Source organism: Lampetra planeri, chromosome 56 (assembly GCF_965212315.1).
Source record: "Lampetra planeri chromosome 56, kcLamPlan1.2.h2, whole genome shotgun sequence".
NCBI lineage: Eukaryota > Metazoa > Chordata > Hyperoartia > Petromyzontiformes > Petromyzontidae > Lampetra > Lampetra planeri.
Window position 1 is genome coordinate 3,372,462 of NC_136162.1, and position 27,779 is coordinate 3,400,240.

General features: G+C 50.0%; 1 protein-coding gene across 1 annotated transcript in view; it reads left to right on the plus strand.

Annotated features, from left to right (window-relative positions):
• Positions 1–27,779, plus strand: part of LOC144735603 (uncharacterized) — a 136,612-nt gene that overhangs the window by 62,145 nt on the left and 46,688 nt on the right. Inside the window, exons 4-9 of the mRNA XM_078618027.1 lie at positions 22,235–22,369; positions 22,840–22,884; positions 24,209–24,325; positions 26,230–26,298; positions 26,879–26,914; positions 27,423–27,482. Coding sequence (XP_078474153.1) covers positions 22,235–22,369; positions 22,840–22,884; positions 24,209–24,325; positions 26,230–26,298; positions 26,879–26,914; positions 27,423–27,482 — 462 coding nt within the window. The remainder of the gene's footprint in view (positions 1–22,234; positions 22,370–22,839; positions 22,885–24,208; positions 24,326–26,229; positions 26,299–26,878; positions 26,915–27,422; positions 27,483–27,779) is intronic.

A 27,779-nucleotide genomic window follows, 5' to 3' on the forward strand; every position in this document is an offset into this window, starting at 1 on the left:
GAACATTGCAACCTGCTTCGAACTCGTCACGGAAAAGGAGGCGATAGCCACCGAGGAACAACAATCCCGCTTGCGCCTGAATGAGGGTGGATCCACCGACGTATCTTCGTTGCGGTCCGCACCACCGCCGCTGCGTGTGCCAGTCTGACGCCGGCTTCGTGTTTGCGATGGGCACTGGGCGAGCGTGCCCCAAAGATAAAGATCCTCCGTGTAGCCGTAACGGATTGTTGGGGCAAGTGCGGTTCGTGACTAGCACCCATGAAGGCCGGCACGGTACACGAGGGGGTGGGTGGCCAGCACTACGTCCGACCCCCTTTGTTTCCCCAGCGAGGTTGTTTTACCTACCGCCACGAGGTACTCATTTGAGGCTGAGTCGACCTAGGGGAGGCACTGGGCCAGCTCAGATAATCGTCACCGGTGTTGGTGGCCGTGAGCGGGAATCGAACTCTGGGTCGCCGGGTTCGTAGCGCAGCGAGTGAACCACCGTGCCTCTGCTCCCAAATACAGCTGGCGGACAGCACCTACAGCACCCACACCACGCACCAAGAGCTGCAACAGCCGAGCATTGCTACAGATTGCACGCCTGCGGTCCAGCACATTGGAGGGGAGCGTTGGTGAATCGCTCAGATTTGTGGAACTCCAAAACCCCGCTGGGGCTGAGAGGTGGCAAGGAAACGGAAGTACAGCAAGTGGGTTTGTGAGCCCCGTGCGTGAGGCCCTCTGAGTGTCAGCCACTCAAAATACGCCTGGTCTCAGCCCATCATCGCCCTGGGGTCAATAAAATTAGGACAAATCTGTGGGGGCAACCTCAGTGGTTACCGTATGGATGTCCATAATATAGTTTTTTTTGGGTTAGATCGCGTAAATATAAATGTGTAATATGGATATACTCGTCCCTGCCATGAGGATGTGGAGTTTCCACCACTGGCTCAGGGATGTAAACGGGAGATGAGCACCGTTGCCTCAATGCTCATTTGAGCAGGAACTCACTGACGTTTTTTTTGCTGTGCATAAACAGAACTGGCCAAACATCCCTGAAAAAAAACATCACAAGTGAGCCCCAGTCGCAGTGAATCTTCTCCGGAACACAGCGAACGCCTGAATTGTTATGCAACATCTTACACCGCCAACTGTAACTCGTAGCAACATCGAAGCAACAGCAATGAACGAAAACCACAACTCCCCATGGTGACCCCATGCGTACGTTCCCCTTCAGCAGCCGCAGCAAACCACAACATCCCCCCCCCCCCCATGGCATCCACCACCATCACCGCCACAGTGACCCCAAAACATCCCGCAATTCTCCACAATAAACGCAGGGCATTGGCGGTGCCTCTCTGGATCTGGCGATGTCGAATCAGTCGGTCTGCAGAATTTCTGGCAGGAGGCGCGGCAATTTGTACGAATTAAATATTTAAATGCGGTTTTAAAATCTACTCCGATTAGCCTACTCCGATAGACTCACACATATACCCATAGATACACACAGAGACCCACAGACACACACAGAGACCCATGGACACACACAGAGACCCATAGACACACACAGAGACCCGTAGACTCACACAGAGACCCACAGACTCACACAGAGACCCATAGACTCACACAGAGACCCACAGACACACACAGAGACCCGTAGATTCACACAGAGATCCACAGACTCACACAGAGACCCGTAGACTCACACAGAGACACACAGACACACACAGAGACCCATGGACACACACAGAGACCCACAGACACACACAGAGACCCGTAGATTCACACAGAGACCCACAGACCACACAGAGACACATAGACTCACACAGAGACCCTCAAACACACACAGAGACCCGTAGATTCACACAGAGACCCACAGACTCACACAGAGACCCATAGACTCACACAGAGACCCACAGACACACACGGTGCAAAAAAAGTTCAACGTACATTCTCCCTGGGTCCCTTCGAGTCCCCATTGCTTCGATGTAACATGCACAGCCCTTGTGTCTATGCACTGCTAGACGAGAGCCTCCCCATCCCATGTCAGTCGAGTAGATCGATTCGAGAGAACAGATCATAGGAGTGCAGATTCGAGAGAGATTCTCCGAATCTTCAATCGGCCAGTTGGCTCAGCAGCTCGCGAGTTCAAATCCCGATCGTGGGGTGACTCGGCCCATCATCCCATTGGGGGTGATAGAACGACTACCAATTTGTGGAAAAGTCAGCAGCGGCTGTCCTATGAATAGACTAGCCCCCCACCCCCGACATAGTAATGTGTAATTTACACGACTGCTTCAGGACTGTAGAATAAAACAAAATTACTTTTACTTTTGACTTTTCATACTTAATTTTTGTTTTATGCCCAAGTGCTACGTTGCCCAGGGAAACACTGGCGCCGGCAGCCAATGCGACCCCACAACCTCCCTCCGCCGGCGATAGATTAGCGACGCGAGCACGAGAGAATGGCAACAATTCTGCGGATTTCCTCGTCGTCTTCTTCTCTTCCGCCACCCCCCATCCACCTAGCCCCCGTTCAACCCCATCCCCTCCCCCCTGGCCGAGTGGTGAAAGTTGCCGGTCAGGGTGTATCTACTGCAGCATGTGGCTCGGAGGTCAGAGTTCAGCGAGCGCAGGGAATTGTTTTTTTTTCAACTTCTGAAGTCACGGTTATTAGCTTCCAAGGCTGTGCCGCTCACCCCCCTCCAATCCCCCGTGGTGTCCCGGGGAGAAAACACTTCACCTTGGGATCACAGCTTCAGCTGAACTCTTCGCAACGAGCTCGTGGTTTTGTTTCGTTTCACGGTGGTTCTGAGTTGTTTTTGTGATAGGGCGGTGGCGATCCTCTTATCCGTGACGATCCCAATATCAGCGACCCATGTTCACCGAGAGTTTCAGTTTTCAGTTTCATTTATTAGGTATAGCCATGTGAGCCATTCGGCTCTTGAATCTTGAGAGCACTGGACTTGCCATCCAGAGTTCGCCGGTTCGATCTACTGGCACGGAAGTTGAAACAAACGGACAAATGGTCTCGAAGCCAGCAGCATAAATGGGTTCGCCGCTGGTCATTTGGACCGGCGGGTAGCGTATGGTGGGTTGGATGAGTGTGGGAACAACACATCTGGTCGTCGTGGAAGAGTAGACCAACCACCCTCGAAGTGAGTTTAACACGGAGGCTTTCGCGACCCTCCAAGTTGACGACGCCCTTCTGCCAGCAGTAGCGTGAAACATATACATGCATATACATACAAAGATCCCCCGTAAAGCCTTAACGGGTTGTTGGGGCAAGTGCTAAAAGTGAGCACTTATGAAAGCCGGAACACGAGGGGGTGGCCAGCACTATGTCCGGCCGCCTTTGTATCCCCAGTGGCGATGTTTACACACCGCACCGGATACTCATTCGAGGCTGAGTATACCTCGGGGAGGCCCAGGACCGATTCAGATAATCGTCACCGGTGTTGGCGGCCATGAGCGGGAATCGAACTCGGGTCGCCGGATTCTAGGTGCAGCGTAGCACGCTAAACCACCGCTACACCACCGCTGCCCAGAACACAGCCGCACATCTGCTGGGGTTATTTGCTCGAACCGGCACAGCCCCCAGAGAGGAGGCAAGCTTCAGAGCCAAGGACAGGCTGTATCGGACGCGTTTCCTCCTCCACTCGAACTGCTGCGCACACGTGCGGTCTGGCGCAGACCAAGGCTCGAGGGCGTGAGCTCGAACCTCCACCGCGACCAACACGGAACGTTGTGGGGGGGGGTGGGGGGGGGTGCAACGTTACCTGCACCACGCACCACCTGGGTTGGTCCAACGGTTCCGAACCGCGTGCCAACAAGCTGCGTTGGCCCCGACCGCTGCACGTTTACCGGGGATGTCGCTCAGGCAGCAGCTGAGCCAAACGGACGGACAGGGCTTCCATTGTCCACGCGCGCACCGAGAACGCAACGCACGGCACGAGACACCCTCCGCCCCCCCGCCCGTCACAGCGGTGCGCCCAGGACGACCACGCGTGCGCCCGCCCGCGTGCAGCGCAGCCGACACCAAACGCCCTCGGCCCCCCTGTTGCATAACAATGAGTGGGCCCGTACCTCGCCCATGAACCGAATCGCACGGAACACTGCCGTCCTCGCGATAAATCTTCTCGGAAGCTCAGCGTGGCGCTAGGATGGGCGACCTCCGTGTGCACAAACGCGGTGCTTGCAGGCGAGGCTGCGTGCTACGCTGTGGGGCAGCAGAGGCCGGTGCAGCGGCGTCGAGGATTGTTTGCCGGGTTGCTCCGCTCCGTCGTCTGTGCGCCGCCGCGTTCACGCGAGCGTGCTGAACTCTGGCCACGTGACCCCCCCCCCCCCCCACAATCGTGTTGACGGGCGCGGAGAAGCGGCCTTCTCCAGCAGTGGATGTCACAGAAAGGCTGCGCGCGTGATGGTCGCCCCTCCTTTGTGCAGGAAAGCAGCAGAGGGTCTTACTCAGAGGTCGGTGAACCAAGAAGAGGCATTTTTTTTTGGGATTCGATACGAAAAAACTAAATATTTCAAGAGCCGCAATGCACTGCGTGGTGAATAAGAGACGGCGGTGGTCCTTTGATAAAGAACGTCAGGGAACGGTCCTTAAAGAGCAGCAGGTTGACGACCCCTGGTCTCGCTCGAGATGTTTGGTTAGTTCCGCTCTTGCGAAGTTTAGAAGCCGCAGCAAGAGTTGCGGAGAGCGGTCAGGGCCAGGACCGACTCCGACAGCCCTCGCCGCTGATGTCCGGTTAGGGCCGGGGATCAAACGCAGGTTTCGCGACCAAAATCCACCACCGCCTCCACCTCCGTTCAAATGTTATACAAATTATGGAATCATGTTTCATGTGGTCGGGGAATGGAGTGAGAGACGAAGGAAACCAACACCTGTACGGATGAGAAAGACATCGCGAGAAGGCAGAGATGAGAGGACAAAATCCGAGACGGACGAGTTGATTCGTGAAAATAATCATTCTTGACTAGGATACACTCTAACAACCCACGGAATAACCTACGGGGGGCGGATTGCGACACGATGTCTGTTTCCGTGGGTGTATTTATTCCATACCGTGCTTGTTAAACCAGCCCAACTTGTAAACACACAGCGCAGATTTCACTTCATGGAAAAGTGCTTGGTAACCGTGGGGCCACTGCGTGTTGCTCGTCGTTCCCGAGACAACTTCCCACGGTCTCCACGTGTTCAGCAGCAGCAGCGTCAGGAGGGGGCCCAGTCCCACGGGGAGAGGAGAGGGGGGTCCCTGCGATGTGAGGGGGCCCACAAGCGGGGAAGAGGGGGGGGCATTATCTGTCGAGCGGCTTCCTTGAGAGCTCGGTGGGGACAGCTGGCGACATCTGGGGAGCCTCGCATCGAAGGGGAAACACCGCCTCCGATCGTCTTTGACAGGGCCCCATAATTCTGAAATTCAGTCCCGTCCACTGTGAGGTCAACGTAATCCCCTCATAGCCATTCATTATCGAGGCATGTCCACAATTACGAGCAACCCCCCCCCACCCCTGGCCTCACGCCGCTCCGATCCGCAGGCAACGAGTGAGTCACCGCATTTTTGACAATCTCCGAGGCCTGAGGGTTGGGCCTACACACACACACCCGTCTTTGGCGCACGTGTTTCTTCCAGCGTTTTCCATGTGCTGAATCATTCCGAAGGGTTCAAGGGGTGGTGCGTGGGGGTGGGTGGGTTTTGTCCGTGCGCGTGTGTGTGGTGGCTTTTTTTTTACTTTCTTTCTTCCTCTCACTCACGTTGACGCCCACACGAACTCCGTTTCGGAGCCGAGCCGAGCCTCTTGAGGAAACGCGTCGATGGGAGTCAATTCTGAACGATCCGCAACAACAGCGCGCAGCCCACGTGCGTCGGCTCAGGCCACGTGCGAAGGCTCGGCACGCTATTCGAACGCCGCCCACTCTCAGCAAATGGATGATGACGTGCGTGAGTGCGTGCCCACACATGAATTGACCGTGGTTAATTTTTACTCAGAATTATATAATTAACCTCAATTAAACTATTTACATGCCGTCACAGTGAAAAGGAATAGGCCGCATTATTGTTCTGCTCCGAATACACACGGAACAGTGCTCATCTCGTCTCTACAGTCCTGTATGGCTGTTGTGGAAATTCTACATTCGTATGGCGGGAGAAGGTACATTCATGAGTGAACAACTGTCGTCTGCTAGCAAATTTGGTTGTTAAAAAAAAAACAAGGAGGTACTTAAAATGACGTAGGCATAAAATAAAATAAATCACGACGTTTCAGGCGCAACACAAGCGTCCCACCTGATGACGGACCCTTGTGTTGCGTCCGAAACGTCGTGATTTATTTTCTTTTCTACCTACGTGACTTTACTGAAAGAACCAAAGAGTATGGATTCCTGCAGTCACGAAAGCTTCAAATCAAGATTGTACTTAAAATGATTTTCATGAATGTGGCCAGGAGGCTCATGGGATATTATTGGACAAAAAGATTGAAACGTTGTGTAAAGATAAACGCAACACATTTGTCAATAACTCCTTGGCCTTAAAAGAATATATAACAGGCAATGTGTCAGGCAATGGGCCTTTTATGTGCTGTGAACCAGGGCCATTTGGCTAGAATCTGAAACATTGTCTATTATATTTTTTTCCTTTTAAGGCCACTCTTTAGACGACGACTGTGTTCAGTTTGTTGTTGTTGCTGTTCATTGTTCGTGTGCCCCACTGCCAAAGCAGCAGCAGCATCAAGCAGTTTGTGTACAGAGATGTGTGCGTGTCGATGCATCACACCCATCGGGTATCTTTAACGTACGCGAAATGCGCATTGAATTGTGCTTGCGGGAATCGTGCTACGTGCATGCCTTTTGTATCCTCACTCTCGTGCATGCCAATTCACGTGCGTGCCGGGCGTATGCCAACTTTCGGATGAGGTGGATGGAGCGAAGAGAGTTGTGCTAACGAGAGAGACAGAAACAACTGAGAAATGGTGACCTCGATTCATGCCTATTCATCATATCTATGCGGATTGACTGATTGCACATCTTGTATGAAGAGTGTTTATCACAAGACAAACCATAATGCTTTAAATAAGCATACTTTGGTCATGTTCCTTCTCTCCGCGTTAAAGAAATAACAATCCGAAGTCCATTTGGCTCATGGAGATTTAACATGTCGTGATGTATGTGTAAAGACGGCGATATATTTTAGCGTGTTTATTTTATGCTCCGCAATTCTCCACAACGCTGTGTCACAACAAATTGTTATTTTATAAACAAACTCTATGATAGTTCTCTAAGCCGGAATATATTTTTGTCGTTGAGAATGTTGGTGACTGGGCACAGAACATTAGCTCAGGGATATTTTCCTCTCCATCAATCGGTCACATTTACCCAAATTAATTTTGACGGTGACCTTTGACAAAAGGGCCACAATGCAATTCTTCAGGAAATGCGGATGGGTTTGCTGTTTGCCTGATGCCCGAATGGCTTGTAGTGTACTTTTCACCCATTGTAAATGTTGTGGGTTCACCCTCCAACACACCGGTGTGTTGTACTAGTAACGAATTGACACGTTTTGTTTACGCGACAAACCTCACTAATTGGCTGTGTCGGGCGGTAGCGGTTTTAACGACACGTTTCTATTAACGCGATCGAACTAAACAAAAACCTCTATTATGGTTTTCACACATTGTTGCGTCTTGTTTGAAAGTCGGCTTTTTTTTTTCAAACACCCAATAGCCCGGTTTAATTGACAGGTGTCCGAAAGCACAACAGAATCCCAGAATCTCTCAGCGGTGACAACCTCAAGTGCTCCGCGAGCCCGTGCCGTGACATCAGCTGCAATCACGAGCAGCAGTCCGCTTCTCTTCTTCATGCCAAGTGTGAGACGAGCAGTGATCAAACAGCAGGGCACTGAATTCGCGAGAGCACTTGAAACACAAACAAATAAACAGAGAACATCCCTGCCCCACCACACCACTCGTACATTGCGGCCGAGTGGGATGTTTGTCTGGGCGGTCACATTTTCGAGAAGTCTCTTCTAATTTGAGCACACACCTCTGTGTGTGTTCCCCTGGGATCAGAGAGGACAGGTGAGAGTCATTTCAGCCAGGGGGGTGGGAGGACAAGGCAGGGAGGGGGAGCCGGGGGTGTTAGAGAATCCAATAACAGAAGGGAAATGAGTAACATTGAGACCACCGGGTGGGATCGAGCCGGGCAAATCCAGCAGGTGTGCAAACAGCTCCGTCACGGGCTCGTGCATTCGAATCGGGGGTCAGGTGCCAGGTGCACAAAACAACTTAAGGGGCCGACCCCTTCGTTTCCCTCTGCACCGTTTAAAGATGACGAAGCGAAGGCAAACGCATGTTCGTGTGCCTTTTTTGCGATAGGCCAGGGTGTACCAAACTCCACAGCATCGTGTTCCACCATGTTTACCGATGTATTGGCTTTAATGTGCACGATGCACACGTAGCGCACGAGGTAGAATATTTTGTTGTCCTCACCCGCAACCTCAAATGAGCACCGTTGATTTATCCAAGTCTCCTTTTGAGTGTTCACGTGTGGAAGAAAATGAGAGCACCCGTAGTGAGCCCACGCATGCGAGGGGGAAACACTCTATCCCATACTGATGGAACAGACGGAGTCCACATTTGAGGTGACGCCTTCTCTTCGCAAGCCAGGGCAGAGGCTCCCCGACGCACACAGGTAAAGGGAGTGTCACAGCATCCCTGTGCGATCCACCAGCCCAGCGCGGGGTCACATGCTACGTGTGTAGTCACCACGACCGTGGAGCCCTGGGAGACACCTTTGATCTACATTCGTGATGCTCTACTATCCAACACACGATGCTACCGAGGCCATTATTTGTCACCTAAAATTCAAACTATTTTCTGTATAATTCTCTCACCAGCAACAGAATCTGATTTACTGATTTAATCACGGAGTGGCCAGATGCCACAGATGCCAAACACAATATTTCACCGATGGCCAGCTCTGTGCTGTGATCCCCATGAGCAATCCGGCCACCTCTATCACTTCATAAATACATAGACGTGGGATGCAGCAGAGACTGAAACGAGTCACAGTCAGTGTTCACTTTGTGTCGGAATGACATTGATGTGGAACAGAGAAGCCCAACTGCTGTTTTTTTTTTACACAAAGCGTCGCTGAGGTCATGGAAATGTGGCCGCTATCATAGACAGCGAGACCCTCGTTCATCGCAGCTTTGGGAAACTCATTTTACCAGTGCCCCATGTGCCTCAACAGGAAATAACGCACGTATAAATTACAGATCATAAACATTGCTACTGACACAACTGGAAACTGCCATAACACAAGCTGGAACTTTTACAGCCGGGGCGAGGACGTGTGGTGGTGCTGGTGGTGGTTTTGTCGCGATTCCTTGACGGCCACACGACGCTGGCCCATTAGTCCAGCAACTTGGAGGCAGGAGTTGACGGATCGCTCTCAGTGCAGCAAGTAGGTCGCTGAGCTACGTGTGCAGAGTTGGAATGTTTTGCTCTACTCATACACGCACGGATATTGTCTCGGAACTGAAGTTTTCTTGAAAGTGCCCCCCCGTGTGTACTCGAAAAAAAACACAAGTAGGAGCATCCCGAAAACACTTCTCTGGGACACACGAGGAACATTCACGGAGTGTGATGCTCCGATATCAACCAACATGTGTACATTCACAGTCCGTGGTGACGGAAACGGGAGTGGTGACGTCTCGCGTGGCTGTGTTGCCTCGTTCAGGTGCAGGCGCAATCGAGGCATTAGTCCTTGGCCCTTCACATCCACATCCCTTGACACACCACGTCTTGTGAAGCTGCTGCTGCTGCTGTTTCTTCTGCTTAACCATGGCGATCAACCCTCTCTCAACACGAACACAGATTCGTCGGCCAAATTTCCCAATTGAACGGACCACATCAGCGCCACCAGAAGCGGTGGTCGGTCCTTCACGATGTTTACATTCTCCGCATGTGCAAATAATTTGTCTGGCCAGTGTCGGATGCTGTCCTTTTGGATCATCCGGATCTCTTCCAACGGCAGATAGTACCTTGAAGCTCCAGGACCTCACCCAACACAACCACAGGTCAGATGCTCGCTTGAAGAATTTCATCGAGTTTGCATGGTTCAAAGCGGGACACATCGATCGCAATATCGTTTAGAGATGGACGTCGTCATCATCATCTTCTTCAAACAAAACTATCGGTTGTGGAGGTTGTTGCGGATGTAATGAGGCCACGTTCGTTGTGAGCCGTGTCTGTGTGTCTCTAAGTTGTAAATTAATTTACACTATTGAAACCTTATCATTGTTTAGCATTTGAATAAGTCAGCCCATGGGCAATGAAGGCCGCACATTTCCTGTTCCATCACCATGGACTGTAAATGTACAAAACGTGATTAAAATTGGGCGCATCGATGTTCAAAATGTGATTGAAATCGAAGTGTTTCTTGTTGGTGCAATAATACTGCCAACACTCCATGACTCTTGGTCATCTGAATAAAACAAGGCCGTGCTCATTATGCGTACAGGTGTGGTGAAGACACGTGACACGCAAAGCATGATGGGTCTGATCCCATACCCTTGTGAAAGGGTAAGACAACCGTCGGACAAAGTCACCTGCTATCATGATACGGATCACGATGAGAATTGTCCGTTCGTAATTGGCAAGCGGGAACGTGGCAATCAGGAGCCTGCGACTTCAAACTCGACATGTGATACAGCGCTGACTTAATTCTCCGACGCGGATACAGAACAACCGATACCTGAGCCACACAGCCACGTATCCCTCGTCTTTTTCTAGAACCTCATGCCCGTGTGAATACACGTACAGCTAACAATTCGCCGAGACGGCCTATCTTTATTTATAGAATGTCTCGCGGCCTTCTGCAAACTCACATGTTTTAGTCCAAAATGCGTCAGTTTCCTTGGCACTTGTCCAAAGAGCATGAATCAGCATTTGCCAGTTAGCATCGCCCGAACAGCGGAATAATACAGCATGGAATGGAACCAGCTTGAGGATTTAGCATCGTTTCACAACTGCGATCAATCTGACACGGCGCGTTCTAAGATACAGCGCCGGCATCATGTGGACGAGCGTTTCCCCATTCCCTTAAAGGCCAGGAGGCCATATCAGCTCCGGTCGCCAGTCGCTGCTCCCCTCCTAGCCGTGACGCCGTTGTTCCCAAGCCACGCTTACTTGTCGCGAGTCAATATGATTGAACTCGCGTGTCTCTCTCCTAATTTACGGCGACGAGAACACGCAATGTGCTCGGGCCCTGCGAAGCACCGTAAATAATCAACTCTGACAAGTGCCATAATAGCTGTTATGCGGGCGAGTGTGTGCGACCTAACGCCAGGTCCTCGCCGATGCGATTCAGTTGCATGCAACTTTTGGTTGAATCTGGGTTGCGTGCGACTTTTGGTTGCATGCAACATGCAACTTTTGGCCGCATGCAACCGAAGCTCTAATATCTCGCCAACTCTGCAACCGGTTGCGAGCGGTTGAGCGATCCGGTTGCTCACAGTTTTCCGAGATGGGTTCCACTTCACAGCATCAATCTGCTCATCGATTCGTGGTGACGTGTTTCATCGCGTGCTGGACATTCGCGATCTTCGAACAATTGGGTCGTCGTCACAGTTTACTGACACGACTGATGGGTGAGCGGTGGAGCTGGCCGGGCGGTGGAGCTGGCCGGGCGGTGGAGCTGGCCGGGCGGTGGAGCTGGCCGGGCGGTGGAGCTGGCCGGGCGGTGGAGCTGGCTGGGCGGTGGAGCTGGCCGGGCGGTGGAGCTGGCCGGGTGGTGGAGCTGGCCAGGAAGAGGAGCGCAGCGGCCAAGCTCTCTTTAGCCACGCTCTTGTTAGCGGAACTCCTTGCTCAGACGCGGACAAAGCAGTTCGAGGGGGAGAGTTTAGACTCTGCACGCGACTCCTTCGAGGGACGGACGAGATCGTTGCTGTAACGGAGCCGGCTATAAGCACAGGCCAGGGAGTGGCCTCTCGTGGCGGGAGGGTGGGGGGAGAGATGAGCCCCCGTTTTGGTGGGCCCTGCTCCCCCCATGTCAGCCGGATTTCACACATTCAGCTTGTGGCGTGCTTACAGTGGCCGTGCTGCGCTTCAGCGGCAAAATCAACAAGAGCCTCCCCTCCGTGTTTGTTTTAGCACGGGGGATATACTTCTCCGCTGCGAGGAAAACGGGGAAAAAGCAACGTTCGGTGGCTTTAAAAAAAAAAACTTTTTAGATGTCAACCTGCTCGTGGGAAGTCAGCAGTAGTTCTCCTGCGTGCTGTTGCCCCACAGTGTCAGGCGAACGTTTCACTCCCGCGTGCAATTGCAGAGCCTCTCCGGGAAAACTCACAACTTGAGCGGCTCGCTTCTCTTCCCTCGGTCGCAAAGTGCCATCGGCAGATTGTGGGACGTCGTGCCGAACGATGCACACAACACGGAGAAGCGGGCCAACAGTAAATCGACGGGGCGATCCGTTCATGAGCGCCTCTTGATTAGCACGGTTGGCTACGTACGGCGCGAAAGAAGTTCAACATGCACACGTACATTGCTGGTGCCGTGTCGAGCGCTGTGTGGCACCAAAACGCGTCGTGGGTCTGACACAAGAGGGGGCTGGCAGCGCGGTACAAAGTAAAACAAAGACAGCCACATCGACAGCCCCCATTGGCTGTGTTCAGTGACAGCAGGGCGCTGGGCCAGTTAACGCAAATTAATTTCACGGATGATTTTTTTCCCCCCCCGACACATTCCTCTGTCCGTGCTGATGTTAGCGTTTGAACAAAGTAAGCAGACATCGGCTCTAAGAGACGGTGCCAAATGCGCGGCGTTGTTGGCAGCGGCGGTGTGCGATGGACTTAACGTGCGCTGGGAACGTGCGAAATTGGAAGCAAACGCCTCGGCCGCAGCTGATCATTCCTGCGTGTTGTCTGCGGCAAATCGGGCATGCATTGAAGGGATCGTGATTGTTTGCACACTTGCGTGCTCAGGAATTTCACTGGCCTCGTACCTGGCCACTCCAGATGACCCCCCCCCCTCCTCTCCCGCTATTTTATCTGCGGTCGGGGGCTTTTTCCTTTGTGGGCTCCCCCCGCTCGGTGATTTGTCGCCGTCGGCAACGATTGTCATCGCCGACGTCACCGACGTTCGTTTTTGCGCCCTTCAGTTTCATTTACGCGAGCTAAGGGGACGATGACAGGTGAACAGGTGGGTGGCCACGTGCGTGCCAGGAGATGTGGTGTCTTGTGTAGGTGTAATGTGCTAGCGTAGGCCACTCACCTGCTGCCTTGTGACCTCTCTGACCGTGGCTATACTCAAAGAATGTCTCAACAAGACAGGCAAAGATGGAAAGTTTAAACCCCTCGTGGAAGATTGATCCCAGAAACTCTTGCCTCTAAGACAGCGGTTCTTAACCTGGGGGTGCGAGATGCCCTTTGTGGGGGTAAGAGACGTGGCCAGATTTTTTTAGAATGTAAATAATCGAAAACAAATTAAGCAAGGGCACGTAAGTACAACTACTTTGTTTCATAAAATGTATTAACATTATGCAAGTTAGTTTTGTTACGATTGAGAACCAAAGTGGTGCAAGGCTGCTATAAAGGTTAAGCTTTAGGTTGTTCTCCTTCAAGAGCCTCGTCCATGCAGAATTAGTTTGCGTCGAACGAGGACCCATACCCAACAGAGATCCTTTCCCTATAAACATCTGGGAGTTCACCAGCATTGATTGCTTCAAGCAAACCCTGACTCTGCTGATGGGGCACGGAATATTAAAACTGGTCCAGAGTTTGCTTGTGTTCAACCAATGCTGCTGGAATTATGAACTACCAGAAGGCCGTGTGGCTGATGGAATGTGTAAAAAAAGTTGTATTTGATGTGGCGAGCGAGATACGTGAAGGCGGTGTATTATCGGCTTATTTATTGTGTTATTTAACCAATAGATGGGTGTTCAACGAAAGTGCAAGGGATGTAGGCGTGATATTGGTGGAACTTATTATCTGCAAACAGAAACTAAAGGATTTTAGCGACAGGTATGCATGGGGGGGAACCTGGGGAGACTGTCGATGTTTGTTCGGCCGAGACTAAGATGGGCCAGAGCGAATTGCAAGTGTGTAGTGACATAGGATGTCACTACTGTGTCGGCCCGTACGAGGGCTGGGGGCCCCAAGGGGTGCCTGGGGGGTCACGTGGTGGAGGGACCCAGACCTTCCCGTGAGGTGGGGGAAGGGAGGCGTGGCCTGGGAAGGGAGGCGTGGCCTGGGCGGAGCCGGCCACGCCGGAGCGGATATAAGCGGGGTGTGAACGCAGAGCGGGGCTGTTGAACTCCGAAGTGAAGACGACATCATCGGTCCTCAAGTCCCGGGTCGTCGTCCTGGACCAGGCAGCCCGTCGCCTGCCTGGTCCACTCTGTGTCGTGTTCCAGAGTGTTAGTGAGTTGAGGAAGGTGGTCACCACCTCATGTACAGTGTTATATTACTTACGGTTTAATAAATAGTGTTGCCTCCAAGCTGTGTGTGTGTGCACCTAATTCGAACCCACTACAAGTGTAAGCGGGAGGACGGTGACGTCACGGTTATAGACAATCTCCAGATCGCAGATAGTGGCCTCGCGTCTTTGGGCAAGGTCGCAGATGCATGGCGATGAGTAGTACTACTCAGATTTTCACCGTTTATCCACGCAAACTATTCCTGGTATCCATGCGACCACGGCCAGGTTACACGTATCCCTGCATAAACGCGCACCGATAGGATGATTTTACCTCCAAATTAAAGGCACCTGTATCAACACAATGTCTCTGATGGTCATAGTCACCATCGTCATGATCGATGGAACTAGAGCAGCAAAACCATACAGATGATCTTACCAAGCCACCACTCAGAGCATAGCGCCGGCCTTTCTGTGATGAAATACACGTGATAAAATTGGAGAACACACTCACAAAACGTGATCATGTAATCGGATATTATCTCGTTGAAGACACCAAAATTACGGGAATGATTTATATTGTTACGAATCTCGAAAGTCAATGAGTAATCATAACTTTTCAGAAAACATGAACCCACCTCAGAGTTCAGCCTTGGCGAGGCTTTTCCTGGATAAAGAACAGACTAACAAAGTAAAGCACAGTGCAAGAGCAGCCTTGCAAATCCATTCCCAGTGCTCGCTTACCCAAAGCCACAGCCATCCCACTGAGACGGCCGGTGGCATTTTCCTCGCACGAAGATGTATTGTTTTTTGAGTTACGCTTTGACTTATTGCTTGTTTATTTTAAAATATATATATATGTGAACAAACATTTCGGTTCCCAACGATTGTGCTGACGTTTCTGGGAAAGTTGATTGCGTTGGTAAACCGGCTGCATATAGGAGTTTGTGTGGCTTTTATGTTTCCGCCCCCCTTCCCCCCCCCCCCCCCCTCTGTACAGATTCCTAGGGAGAATCATCTTCTTGTTATTTCCCTTGGCCTCAATAAAACTTGAAATTTGCCGTTTGGGGGGGGGGGGTCACGATTTTGCGTATCCAGCCGAAAATTATGCTGTAATGTTTATCAAGGCAAAAGTCACGGACCAGACACACTCAACTAAAAAAACACCGCTATTACGAAAGTGAAAAAAAGCGTCCTTTCCTGGTTACGATTATAATGATTTTCACCTGCGGCGTGTCACTGAAAGTCTCCTGTACTTCCTGCAGTTTATCAATTTCCTGTCGGGGCTGGGTCGGTTTGTAAAGTTCAGGGTCGGCGTGGGCGTTGTGGGGGCGGAGAGGAGCAAATGGATGACGTTTTGCTGGCCTCTGCAAGGCAATTTTAACAATTGGATGCAATTGGGAGTATCTGCTGCAAAGTTCTTGAGTAAACATCATGGGCAGAGCCAAATGGATGGATGTCCATGATCGCCCGACATCTTTGAGAGAGGACACAGCACACAGATGTATGGCTAAGTAGACGTTTTAGTGTCCACCCCCACCCCAGTTTTATTAAAGTCTTGTTATTGCCACCATCTCGTGAGCGCCCTTGTCCGAGAACGGCTGCATTCGATATTTTTGTCTGAAAATTCCCACGCAAAAAAAATCAGAAGTGGCCTTTATATTTGTCTTTCTTTTTACTTAACATTACACATTTTCCTACACACTCTGCCATGAGATTGTTTGTCAGATAACGTTCAATATTATTTTAGTTCGGCCACGATTCAAAGCGATATCCTTCTCAAATGAGCATTGAAGTGGTGCTCATCCCCCGTTTACAGCCCTGAGCCAGTGGTAGAAATTCAACATTCTTAAAACAAGGGCAAGCATATGCAGGGGACAACCACTGTTGACCTCCCCACAAAGTGGTACGAATTATATTGACCGTGGAAGGAATTATTGGGCTGTCAACCCCCAACCGGGATTTGTACTCGCAGCCTTCAGTCCACCATGTATGACGACTTTGGTTCAGAGAAAATCATTTAACAAAACATTAAACCTCACGAATTCATCCTGCAGTGTTTTAGATTTCTTCGGCGATGGTTGTTTTTGTACCGATTTCTTTTTACCTGTACTTTTGTTATCGTCGTTGTTGTTGCTGCTGCTGCTTTTATCATTTTGATAGCCCCAGATCACTCCTGCAAGTGAGGACCCATCCCCTTGCCTCTTGATTTCTCCACCAAGTTCAACAATAATAGACTGAAAACGCCACACGCAGGGGTGGAGGTGCAGGCCAACACGGCCGTCGTGGCCGCTTTGCGTGCGACCTGAGCCCTGCAAGCAGCGTGGTCCAGGCACTTCAAAGCCACATCGTGTACACTTGAGTGCAGTTCGGAAACGACCACGATTCGTCTGGGGAAGTTACTTTTTTTTTACAATTTGAGTCTCGGGGCTGAGCCAATTAAGAACCGGAATCACTGCACGGGGAACATTTAATGGAAGAAGCAGGCATTACGGACTACAGTATTGTACGGTAATTGGTAAATACCAAATTGAGTTTGTGGTTATGAATGGAAACATCAAGCATATTACTGGGTTCTCAGCAAGTGTATTGTTATAAACTTATAATGATTTGCTTCATGATGGCCTCCGCATGCTGTCGGGGCATGGGGGTTGTTTGACCATACTTCACCACAATGGTCAGTGCTGGTTTTGTAAAGGAGCGCATCAATTACTGCGCCACTGCTCCAGTATGTAAAGTCACTTAAAAGACACGTTTCATTAAAATCACATGTTTGGTTCTTCTGGTCTCAACGAGATGGCCAGGTGGGCCAGAGTTCAGATCACTGAGCTGGCACCGCTGAGCATCTTTGGGTTGAATCTGGGCTTCAGCTGCCAGGGATTAATTTGGGTTGTTAAGTCAAGGACAGCGAGTTGAGTGTCCCAGGCCAGTCGCCAATGTCGGCACAAAAACAATCCCTCTGTTGACTATTGTAGGACGTATTCAACAGTAACGTCAAAGCTCGAAGGTTAGGTCGTAACTTCTTAAGCCATCATCTCTTTGCGCATATTTTTTTTAAAAAAACAAATACCGCTGGCTGGATATTCGCTTAGATAACTGCTGACCTGTTCACCCAGAACCTGGTTTTACAAGAAAGGCAGAGTTGTTGATGGCCGGTAGAGTGGGTGGGTGGTTGCTGGCCGGTAGAGTTGTTGATGGCAGGTAGAGTGGGTGGGTGGTTGGGGCTGCTGGGGCGCACATGTGGTAGCACTGAGCGGTGGAGTTGTAAACATCGATAGATTTTTTTTGTTGTATTGCCACACAAAGGCATCTCTATTTGGGACGGAAAAATCGCGGTTCTTTCCTTGCACATTTCAGCAATCCCCGCGGATTTAAAAAAAAAAGTCAAAAAAATATAAATAGTGTGCTGCTTTACACTCCTCGTCTTTGTGCGGGGAAAGAAAAATCACGTAAACCTTGACCGCGTTGATGCTGTGTGTGTTTGAACGTGAACCCTGAGCGCTATTTGTGACGTTACTGTGCTAGATTTGTTTTGTCAGTCATTAAGAATGAGGTTTATTTTCATTGTCAGTGTGTGGGTTTGGCTTGGAGTGAGTGCAACCAGAGTTTGATGATGGTGGTGGTGGTGGTGATGATGTTAATGAACACATACGGATGACTCGGTGTGCTTGTTAATATTTACGCGATCTAACCCAAAAAAAACCTCTATTATGGATGATATGATATTCGTCGCGAAAGCCTACGTGTTAAACTCGATGTGTTTGTGTATGTATGTTGAACTTTTTTCGCACCGTACGTAGCCAGCCGTGATCATCGGAGGTGCATCTCCTCTAGTGGCAGCACATTGATGTGGAGGCTAAAGTTTAAGAATGATATTCGCTGCATTCAACGGCGCATCGGCCCGTGTCAGTGAGCGGCCCTGATTGATGGCATCCCTAACTTACTTCTGAAGCCTTTTTCAACAGAAATCTTAACTTCGATATTTTTGAAGCACTCTTTAAAAAGGCGCATTACCCAAAAGAGAGATTCAGGAGCTGGGTGGGCGCTGTTATTCGCGAGCAGCGTGGTGAAGTCCCTTTCGTGGCTGGTTGAAGGGGTTTTTATAGTTTGCGTAAAAACGTCAAAACACATGTTGCGTCCTCAGACGGGCAGATAAAAGTAATACATTTTCCCCGCGTGGGGAGCTTATCAACCCACGTTTAAAAACGCAACTTAAATTCGATGTTAACGTTTTTTAACGTGGCAAACGAAATACCGAGCGCCATCTAGGGTTTGCAATCGGGTGTTTTATTTTGCTGTTGTTTCCAGCGAATGGGCTTCAGTGCGGTTGCGATCTTTCCGGGTCCATCTTCTTGGTTCTTTCGGTAAAGTCACGTAGAAGGGAAATAGTAAAATAATAAAAATAAAATATAAGAATTGTATTTTATTATGTTTTAGTTTTATTATATTATTATTTCCATTTTACGTGACTTTACCGAAAGAACCAAGAAGATGAATCCCTGCAGTCACGAAAGCTTCAAATCGAAATTTTTCCGGGTGTTGCGCTCTGAGGTTTGTGTCAGAAACGCGACAGCGGTGACAGAACGACATCCTCACGTCGTGTCAGCCGCCACCGCACTGCTTCATTGCTCAACAAGCGGCGCATTGTGCGTCTAACTGGATAACAGATGTCACGGCAGCCCGTCCAATTCTACACGATACGCAAGCGATGATCTGAGCGAACCTCAATGCAAGTGATTGTTACAGACATCGCTCGGTGGTTGACGGGTCAGGCTTGGAAGAAACAAAAGAGGCTGGAATTGTGCTCGGTTGGAGCGCGTGATTCTGAGGACGCTCGGAATGTGGTGACCGACCACACACGGCGGTGCAATCCATAGACTCAACCCCACCATGCCATGGTGATGCTGTCGGACAATCGGCCAGTGATGGTCACGCCAGCCTTGAGACAACTCGCTTCTTTAGGTCAGACCGTCCCACAGATTTGCTCCGGTAATTATATCCGAAAGACGCCTCGCTGAAGTGACGAACAAACCCCTCGATGTGCTCATATTGTGTCCCCGATATCATTGATTATGGTCATCCTAACAAAAAAAAGATTTCTGTGGTCATAACATTGCAAATTAATTAACTATCGGTGCGCTTTTGTTTCTTCTTGTATTGACTGAGAGACTGTCAATCCACTGCTGGATAAAGATCTCCCCTTGCCGTGCTCGTCATCGCGATTGTTTAGCCAAACTTCGCCTTGCTGGGCAGTGCGGTTACGCGATACGGTACCCAAGAACTGGTTCAGATATTGCTCGCCGCTCGTATTAGCCCTGGTTGGGAATCGAACTGGGGATTGCCCAAGTTCATAGCACAGTCCCATCTGACCGATTGCCGCACCCCCTGAGCTGATAATGTAGTCACTACACCACTGATAGTGTAGTTACTACACCACTGATAGTGTAGTTACTACAGCACTGATAAGGTAGTTACTACGCCACTGATATAATTATTGTAAACGCTGGGTGTGCGTGGCTCATAGGAGGTCACTGAGGGAGGCCTGCCCCCTCCTGGCGGTATCGGGATTTGGCCTCGCCCTGGACTCTTTTGACCCCGACGACCAAAATAATGTTAAAGTTGTCTTCAACAACAACAACAAAGTGGCGGTGACGTCACCACGGCGCTTTGTGCCAGGTTAGGTGCACCACAATCCACCACTGCGCGAATTCCCCTGCTCCACGAGGAGACGAAAGGCACGACGCTTGAAGCGGTGTACAAATTGGCGGAGAGTCATCGAATTTCCCCCCCCAATATACAAATCGATGTCGAGGTTTGATGTCCCCATTCCGACTGCTTCTGGAGCAGGCGCGTGGGTTTGTTTCACATCGCCGTCGAACGATCCCATTGGGGAGGTCAGTTCACGGTCTGAGATGTCGCGACCAAAGATAAAGATCCCCGTGTAGCCTCAACAGACTTTAGGGGCAAGTGCTGCTGGCGAACACCTATGAAGCCCGGCACGGCACACGAGGGGGTGGGGTGGCCAGAATCACGCCCGGCCGCCTTTTCTCCCCAGTGGCGATGTTTACACACCGCAACCAGGTACTCATTTGAGGCCGAGTCGACCTAGGGGAGGCCCCAGGACCGGTTCGTCACTGGTGTGTTGGTGGCCGTGAGCAGGAATCGAACTCGGGTCTCGGGATTGGTAGCGCAGCATAGCGCTGACCGCTACACTTATTGCAACCACCACCGCAGGTCACAAACATGAACTCTCGTTGATTTCCCGTTCGCAGAGAAAGTGAGTGTCACCTGAATCCGATTGAAGGAGGACCAGACCTTCCTCGGTAGCTCAGGTCCAGGTTGGAGGATTGCTGGGGTCGCCCCAGGGCTCCCCTCCAACCGTGATTCGGTGCAGGGCTTTTGGTATTTTAAAAGCGTTTCACTTGGCTTATTTCACACACGTTGGCCGAATGAACGAAATGCGTAACTCCCACCGCCAGCTCACGGCCACCGACAGAGATAAGGGCCCAGGCTGCGCCCGCGGGAATTTAAAGGCACTTTGACAAAAAAAAACTTGTTTTAGAATAATGTTGTCTCAGGGGTTTATCAAACTAAAACTCCCCGTGCTTTCTTCCCGACCACATCCGTGTTTGTGCTGGAGCCCGTCCCAAGGCTCTGCCTATAATGCCGTGCTCCACAACGAAGGCCAGAATATTGATAATACTCGTAATGTTGCTCCCAGTGTCGTCGTATTGGAGGCAGATGTATCTCCGCCACATCGTGCCCATCGGTGATTCGAGTCTTTTGGAGGGATGCGTTGTTGTTGGTTTTATAGTCTGCCGTGCGGAAGCCACATTCCCTCTGACGCACGCTTTCCTTTTTTGTAGGATTTGCTTCTATAGTTCTGATATCGGTGTAGGAAATCGGCTGATGCCGCCCGTGGCTAACAAAACACATTTGGCGACGCGTCCATTCGTACGGCAGGGGTGCGGGGGAACCCAAAGTTGGGAAACAACATTGAAAGTGCTTCGATGCGTGTTTGCGTTTGTGCCACGTTTTGATCGGCACTGCGTAACCGTGTTTCAACTCCGCGTGCCGAGAGCTTAAGGAACTGAACCAGGACTCGTGCAGCAAACCCGAGGAATGTCAAACGCTATCCCCGAATAACACAACAAGACACAAACTTGTAAATTGGAATTGAATTGTAGATCTCATCTTCGACGCGTCGCCCATTCCTGTACCACTTTTAGTTCTTGAGTTATAAACATCTGTCAATAATTTACACTATGAGACATCCTTTACCAGTGGCAAAATATAGTAATAGGTTTTTACCCTTTCAACTGGTACAAAAACTGACACCTTTATACAAGGGATCATGTTTGCAATAACCACAACACAAGCAGTCAAAATGCAAACAAAAAGAAACAACTCTGATGATGATAATGATGTGCACTGTCCTTGAAGTTGATTGGTCCACACCCGAGACAGCTTTTCTTAGAGCCTAGTCTCCATTGGTGTTGGGCCAGATGACGCCAAAAGGCGTACACCAGTGGAGACTAGGCTCTAAGAAAAGCTGTCTCGGGTGTGGACCAATCAACTTCAAGGACAGTGCACATCATTATCATCATCAGAGTTGTTTATATTTGTTTGCATTTTGGCTGCTTGTGTTGTGGTTATTGCAAACATGATCCCTTGTATAAAGGTGTCAGTTTTTGTACCAGTTGAAATGGTAAACCCTATTACTATCTGTCAATAAACCAAAACGTGATTTGATGATATTGGGGTGAGTCCCGTCTCATGCTGTTAACACTTGATGGAATTCGTTTTGGTGTGCCACCGTGTGTTTGTGTGTGTCTTGCAGGGGCAGCCCGGCATGCTGGGCCCTCAGGGACCCAAGGGATTTCTTGGCACGCCGGGGCCCGAGGGGATTCCTGGGCCCAAGGGCCTCAAAGGGGACGCAGGGTCGCCCGGCCTGGCAGAAGGGGACGGAGACCCCGTGAGTCAATTCGATGCGATTTATTGTCAAAGCTATTTCTTGCTCAGTGAGCATTGAAGCGGTGTTCACCGCCTGATTACAACCCCGAGCCAACGGTAGAGACTCCACATTTCTATCGCAGGGACGAGTCGATCCATCGGACAATCACTGCTGACTCACTCACTCACAAAGTGCTACTTGTTTGAATGATTATGGAGAATAATTAATAACCCCCCAACTCGGATTTGAACTCACAACCTTACAATTGCGAACCGCTCAATCTACCGCTGTCACCTGGCCACACCCCTAAGGCCCCTTCCGTCCGTCTGACCCTGCACCCATCCCTGTGCTGATGTCTGTGTGTGTGTCTGTGTGTGTGTCTGTGTGTGTGTCTGTGTGTGTGTCTGTGTGTGTGTGTGTCTGTGTGTGTGTCTGTGCGTGTGTCTGTGCGTGTGTCTGTGTGTGTGTCTGTCTGTGTGTGTGATTTGCAGGGCCCTATTGGAGTACCTGGGTTTCCTGGAATTCACGGGACCCCTGTAAGAGCCGTCGCATCACCAGCACCCTCATCGGCACACTGCACACAGTGCCGCGCACACACACATCTACAGGGACTCCTCTACTTATGAACATTCGATTTACGAACTTTCAGAGATACGCACAAACCTGTCCGTATGTCCAGTTGCCTATTCGGACCGAGAGCCGTAAGTTCAACCGCCGAGCACTAGATGGCAGTGCTGGCATCTACGTCTGCAGAACGTGAAGAACCAGCGGCATCTACAGGAGATGATACAACTTTTAAAGCCATTCCACTGTGTTTAGGTTACATGCCGTACAGCATGTTTGGAATTGACAGGAGTAAATTTGGACTTACGAACAAATAAAATAACGAACAGATGTCTGGAACCTAACTCGTTCGTAAGTAGAGGAATGTTTGTAGCTCCATCCCACCGTTCCACTGCAGGCTTGAGACTGTCAACTTCACGTTTGGATGACTGCATCTGAATCAGATCCGATCTTTACATTTGCTCCCGCGATCAGAAAATCATCTTCCTTTCAATGGGAGGTCACTCCTTCTCTACTGTTGTTCTTACAGTCTGGAACTCTTTCTCCACACGCCTGCCTTGACCGTTCACTAATCGTGAGAGGGCGGTGCTCAAGGTGCAGGTATCCATGGTGGGGCTTGCGCTGTGGAGCGGTGTGAGCGGAGTGACTTGTGTGTGTGTTGCACCATGTGTGGTGAGTTAGCATATGCCCTTCTGCATGTTGTACGTGGGGTGTGTTGTACGCATCTGCGCTCATTGTGTTGTGCGCGGAGTGCGCATGCATACTGTGCATTGTATACACGAAGGGTTTAGCGTATGGTGTGCATGGCGTGTGTGTGTGTGCTGTGTGTGCTGTGTGTGGTGTTTTCTGTATGTGCCCACATCACAGTTCCTATGATCACTGTTTCATTGCTTTCATGGCTTTATTTTGGTGATTTCGAAAAGTTTATTGGTTTAGCCATGTTTGTTTGTTGTAGTACAGAGTTAGACTGATGGCCTTAATCTAAGTTGTCTTGTGGTTGTTGTTGGTTGTTTGACTTGCATCCCAATGGGATTTTTGCACACAGCGTTGGTGTACGGTGATGTTTTTCTGCAATATTTTGCTGTCTTTTCTTGGATTTTCTGTTTGCTCTTAGTCACATATTCACTTTAAGATGTTTTTTGTTCATGTTTTTTTGTTTGTTGCGGTTGCACCCGATTCAGGAGCCGAATGGCTCACAGGGCTGTACCTAATACATGAACTTGAACTTGAACATCTGTTGGAGGAGGCCACAGCGAGAGCGGCCCTTTAACGCGGCCGCCCGCTCTGCGTGTGCAGGGTCACCCGGGGCAGCCGGGCTCGCGGGGCCACCCAGGGGCCGACGGCTGTAACGGCACGCGAGGGGACTCAGGCCTCCCAGGCCAGAGTGGCTCACATGGGACACCTGGCCAAGCGGCAAGTCTACACCCCCCCACCACCCCCCACCACCCCCCACCACCCCCACGTGTCTTTTCAATTTGTTCCACCACCCCAAAAAGTTTTTGCACTCCGGTCTTGCTGCTCAAGTCAAATCAGGGTGGCGAAGAAATACACTGGTCAATCAAAAAAAAAAATTCTGGCCTGGACTTTTGCAGCTGTTTTAGACTGATTTCAGGGTGCTGATTCCAAATCTGATCTCAGATTTGCTCTATCACATCTCATTTTTATGCTATCGGCATACCCCATTTTCATTGATTTTACCCGAAATTAACTCTGTCACTTATGATTGTAAGTTGTTGCGAGTCAGTGACTGCTTTAGTGTTAAAATATAGCGCTGCATTTTTAGGATGGTGTGTTTATAATATCGTTTTCATATTTTTCTTCTGCAGTTTTTTTTGAAAATGCAATATTTGATATCTCGAAAACCTGATGTGATAGACAAAAACTGATGCCAGATTTGGAATCAGCACCCCAAAATTACCTTAAAACCGTTGCAATACCTTATGCCAGAAAAAGTGTGTTGACCAGTGATATCATCATGCCGGAATACAAATGCCACCGCCGCTGGGAAAAATGAGCCCAGAAAGATCCTTTTTTTATTTTACCAGGTAATGCCCCCAACTGAGCGATGTAGTTCTTTTTCCGAAGCGACCTGGCCACAAATGATAGCTCAAGAAAGTGGCTCTAAACGCACGTTGATTTTAAATGTGGAGGGGAAAACCGGAGGACCCTTAGAAAAATCCATTCGCCAATGGGGAGAGAGACACGCAAACTCCAAATATACAGGCATCAGAGCTTGGGATCGAACCCATGACCTACTGTATACCAGGCGAGGTAGTTAACACCACGGCGACCCCACGTGCAATGAAACTCTTTTTATTTTTATCCGTAGCTCAGTCCATCTGCCGTGTCACCGAGGCAGTATTGTGGTCGAGTGGTAGCGCATTTGCTGCTTCCCGCAAGAGATTCGTGGTTCGATCTCCATTGCCGCCCTGCTGTATTAATCGTAAATACGCGCTGACTGCCTTACAGTGGACGTCGACGATCCCGTGAAGTTTGAAAAAGAGTTGGGCCATGCGTGCCGGCAACCTGCCAATTTAACAAAAAAATTATCAGCAAATTGACTCAACTGGGAGAACACATTCGTCATCGTCCCTACTGTGAAACTACTGCGGAATATAAACGTCGTGTGAGACGTAGCGCCTTCGTCAGAGCCTTGCGCAATGAGAATGGCACAAATATTAATTGCCACAAATATTATTTGTGCCATTCTCATTGATTATTATCAACACCCCCCAATAAATGTCGGCATTTAGTTTTTTTTCATTTGAGTAAAATTTACAGAACTTCCAGGGCTAATTTGACACTAGCTCTAACCTCTAATACTTATACTAGCTGTCTACCTGCAACACTGAATCGTAACCCCTATTACTCATTCGAAGTGAATTTTAATTTATTTTCTGTAGCCTTAAAAGCTGTAAACTCCATCGAACGATTTATTTTAAAAATATCCTCAGTTTAGATTGTGTGTATGTTGAACTTCTTTCGCACCATGCGTAGCCAACCGTGCTAATCGGAGGTGCGGGGGAAGGACAACAAACTAAAGACAAAAAGCAGTTGAAAAGAAACGAGTTTTCAATCTGGATGATTTAAAAGTGCACAGCTCCCAGTGGCTTCCTCATATTGGAAGGAAGAGTGTTCCAGACGGTCACAGAAGCGCACCCGAAAGTGTGCGATGAGGTCACCATTTTTGTTCGATGGCCAGCAAAAAGGCTGCGAGGATGTATTGTGTCCCGTTATTTATTACTTGGAATTGTCGTCGTGTTGCCTTGATGTGTTAGGTTATTTCACGTAACTAATGCTGTTCTGCCATCCTGTAGGGAATTGTGGGACCAAAAGGCCAGAAGGGAGACCCAGTAACGCCTCCTCCTTCGCTCAAGGGCATGAAGGTGAGTCTCTGGCTTGGGCATAGGCAGTTCCTGTCTAGTCAGGTAAGTTAGCGGCATGTCAGGAGAGTCACCGACTGGTTCGGAGAGTGATCTGATCCGCTGAGTGCCCAGCGCCCGGGTACGATCTCAAATATCGCCATCACATTCCGATTTCGTCATCAATTCGCCTGCGTATGGCACTGGCAAACCTGGGGCGGAGTTCGCACCCTCGCAGACTGGAGCCCCCGGTCTGCCAACGAGAGTCGCATTCACGCAATGGTTTAATGCGACCGCATGTCCAGCGTCGTGGAAAGATGCGAATTAAGCGACGCAGAGACAGCCAAGGAAGGCGTTGTGGGTGAGGAGAAGGAGGGCTTCAGTGCAGGCGTGGATGCCATAGAAGACATTGGAAGGGGAGATGGAGTCAGCCATATGTGGGATGAAAGAGAAAGCCGAGAGCCTGGACCTGTGCAGTTACGTCACGTGCATAACGTGTGGCACGTGTGTAACGTGCGGTGCCCGTGTAACGTGTGGTACGTGTGTAACGTGTGGTACGTGTGTAACACGTGGGAACTGTGTAACGTGGCGTCTCTGTGTGCAGGGCATACGTGGGAAGCAAGGTTCGAACGGCCTCCCGGTGAGCACCACAACCCCCACGTGCAGACCAATCTGTGCCTGACTCTCATCACCTCCAACCTTCCGATAACAGCCATAACGCATTAATTAGTTCATACATTAATGGTTGTATGGATACCCTTGCCAAGCATTGATTGTGAAGCTTTCCCATCTGATGACGGACGCTTGTGTTGCGCCCGAAACGTCGTTATTTATTTCATTTTATACCTACGTGACTTTACCGAAAGAACCAAAGAGTATAGATTCCTGCAGTCACGAAAGCTTCAGCTCTAGAATATGGACGTATGTATGCTAAACTTCTTTCGCACCGTACGTAGCCAACCGTGCCAATCGGAGTAGAAGGTTGACAATGATGATGATGATGTTGGTGGATATTTAACGTGCGTGTACATCCATTTTGCCATTCCACTGCTGGATCGAGCCTGGTGTACCAGGCCTTCCCCTACACCATGCGGGACATCCAAGTGGCCGTGTTATCGTTCGTTTGTTTGTTTGTTTGATACTTGCAGGGATCATCCATTCCGGGTTTTCCAGGTCAGATAGGACCGAGAGGCCCTACTGGATTTCCCGTGAGTATCGAGCGAGCTGCCTTGCTAAATGCCACCGCAAACTCACCTTCACGGAGCTCCATCAAGCATTGGCTCGTGGAGCAGCGTTTCACAACACCATTGGAACCTCCTTTGCCAGTAGCAAAATGATGCTACTGGCAAAGGAGGTTCCAATGGTGTAAATGCTTACCCCGAGCTCTCATACTCTGATGGTGCATTGTCTTTGAGTTGTGCGCCTTTTGGGGTCATCTGGTCCAACACCATGTGAGACTGGGCTCTAAGAAAAGCTGTCTCGGGTGTGGACCAATCAATTTCAAG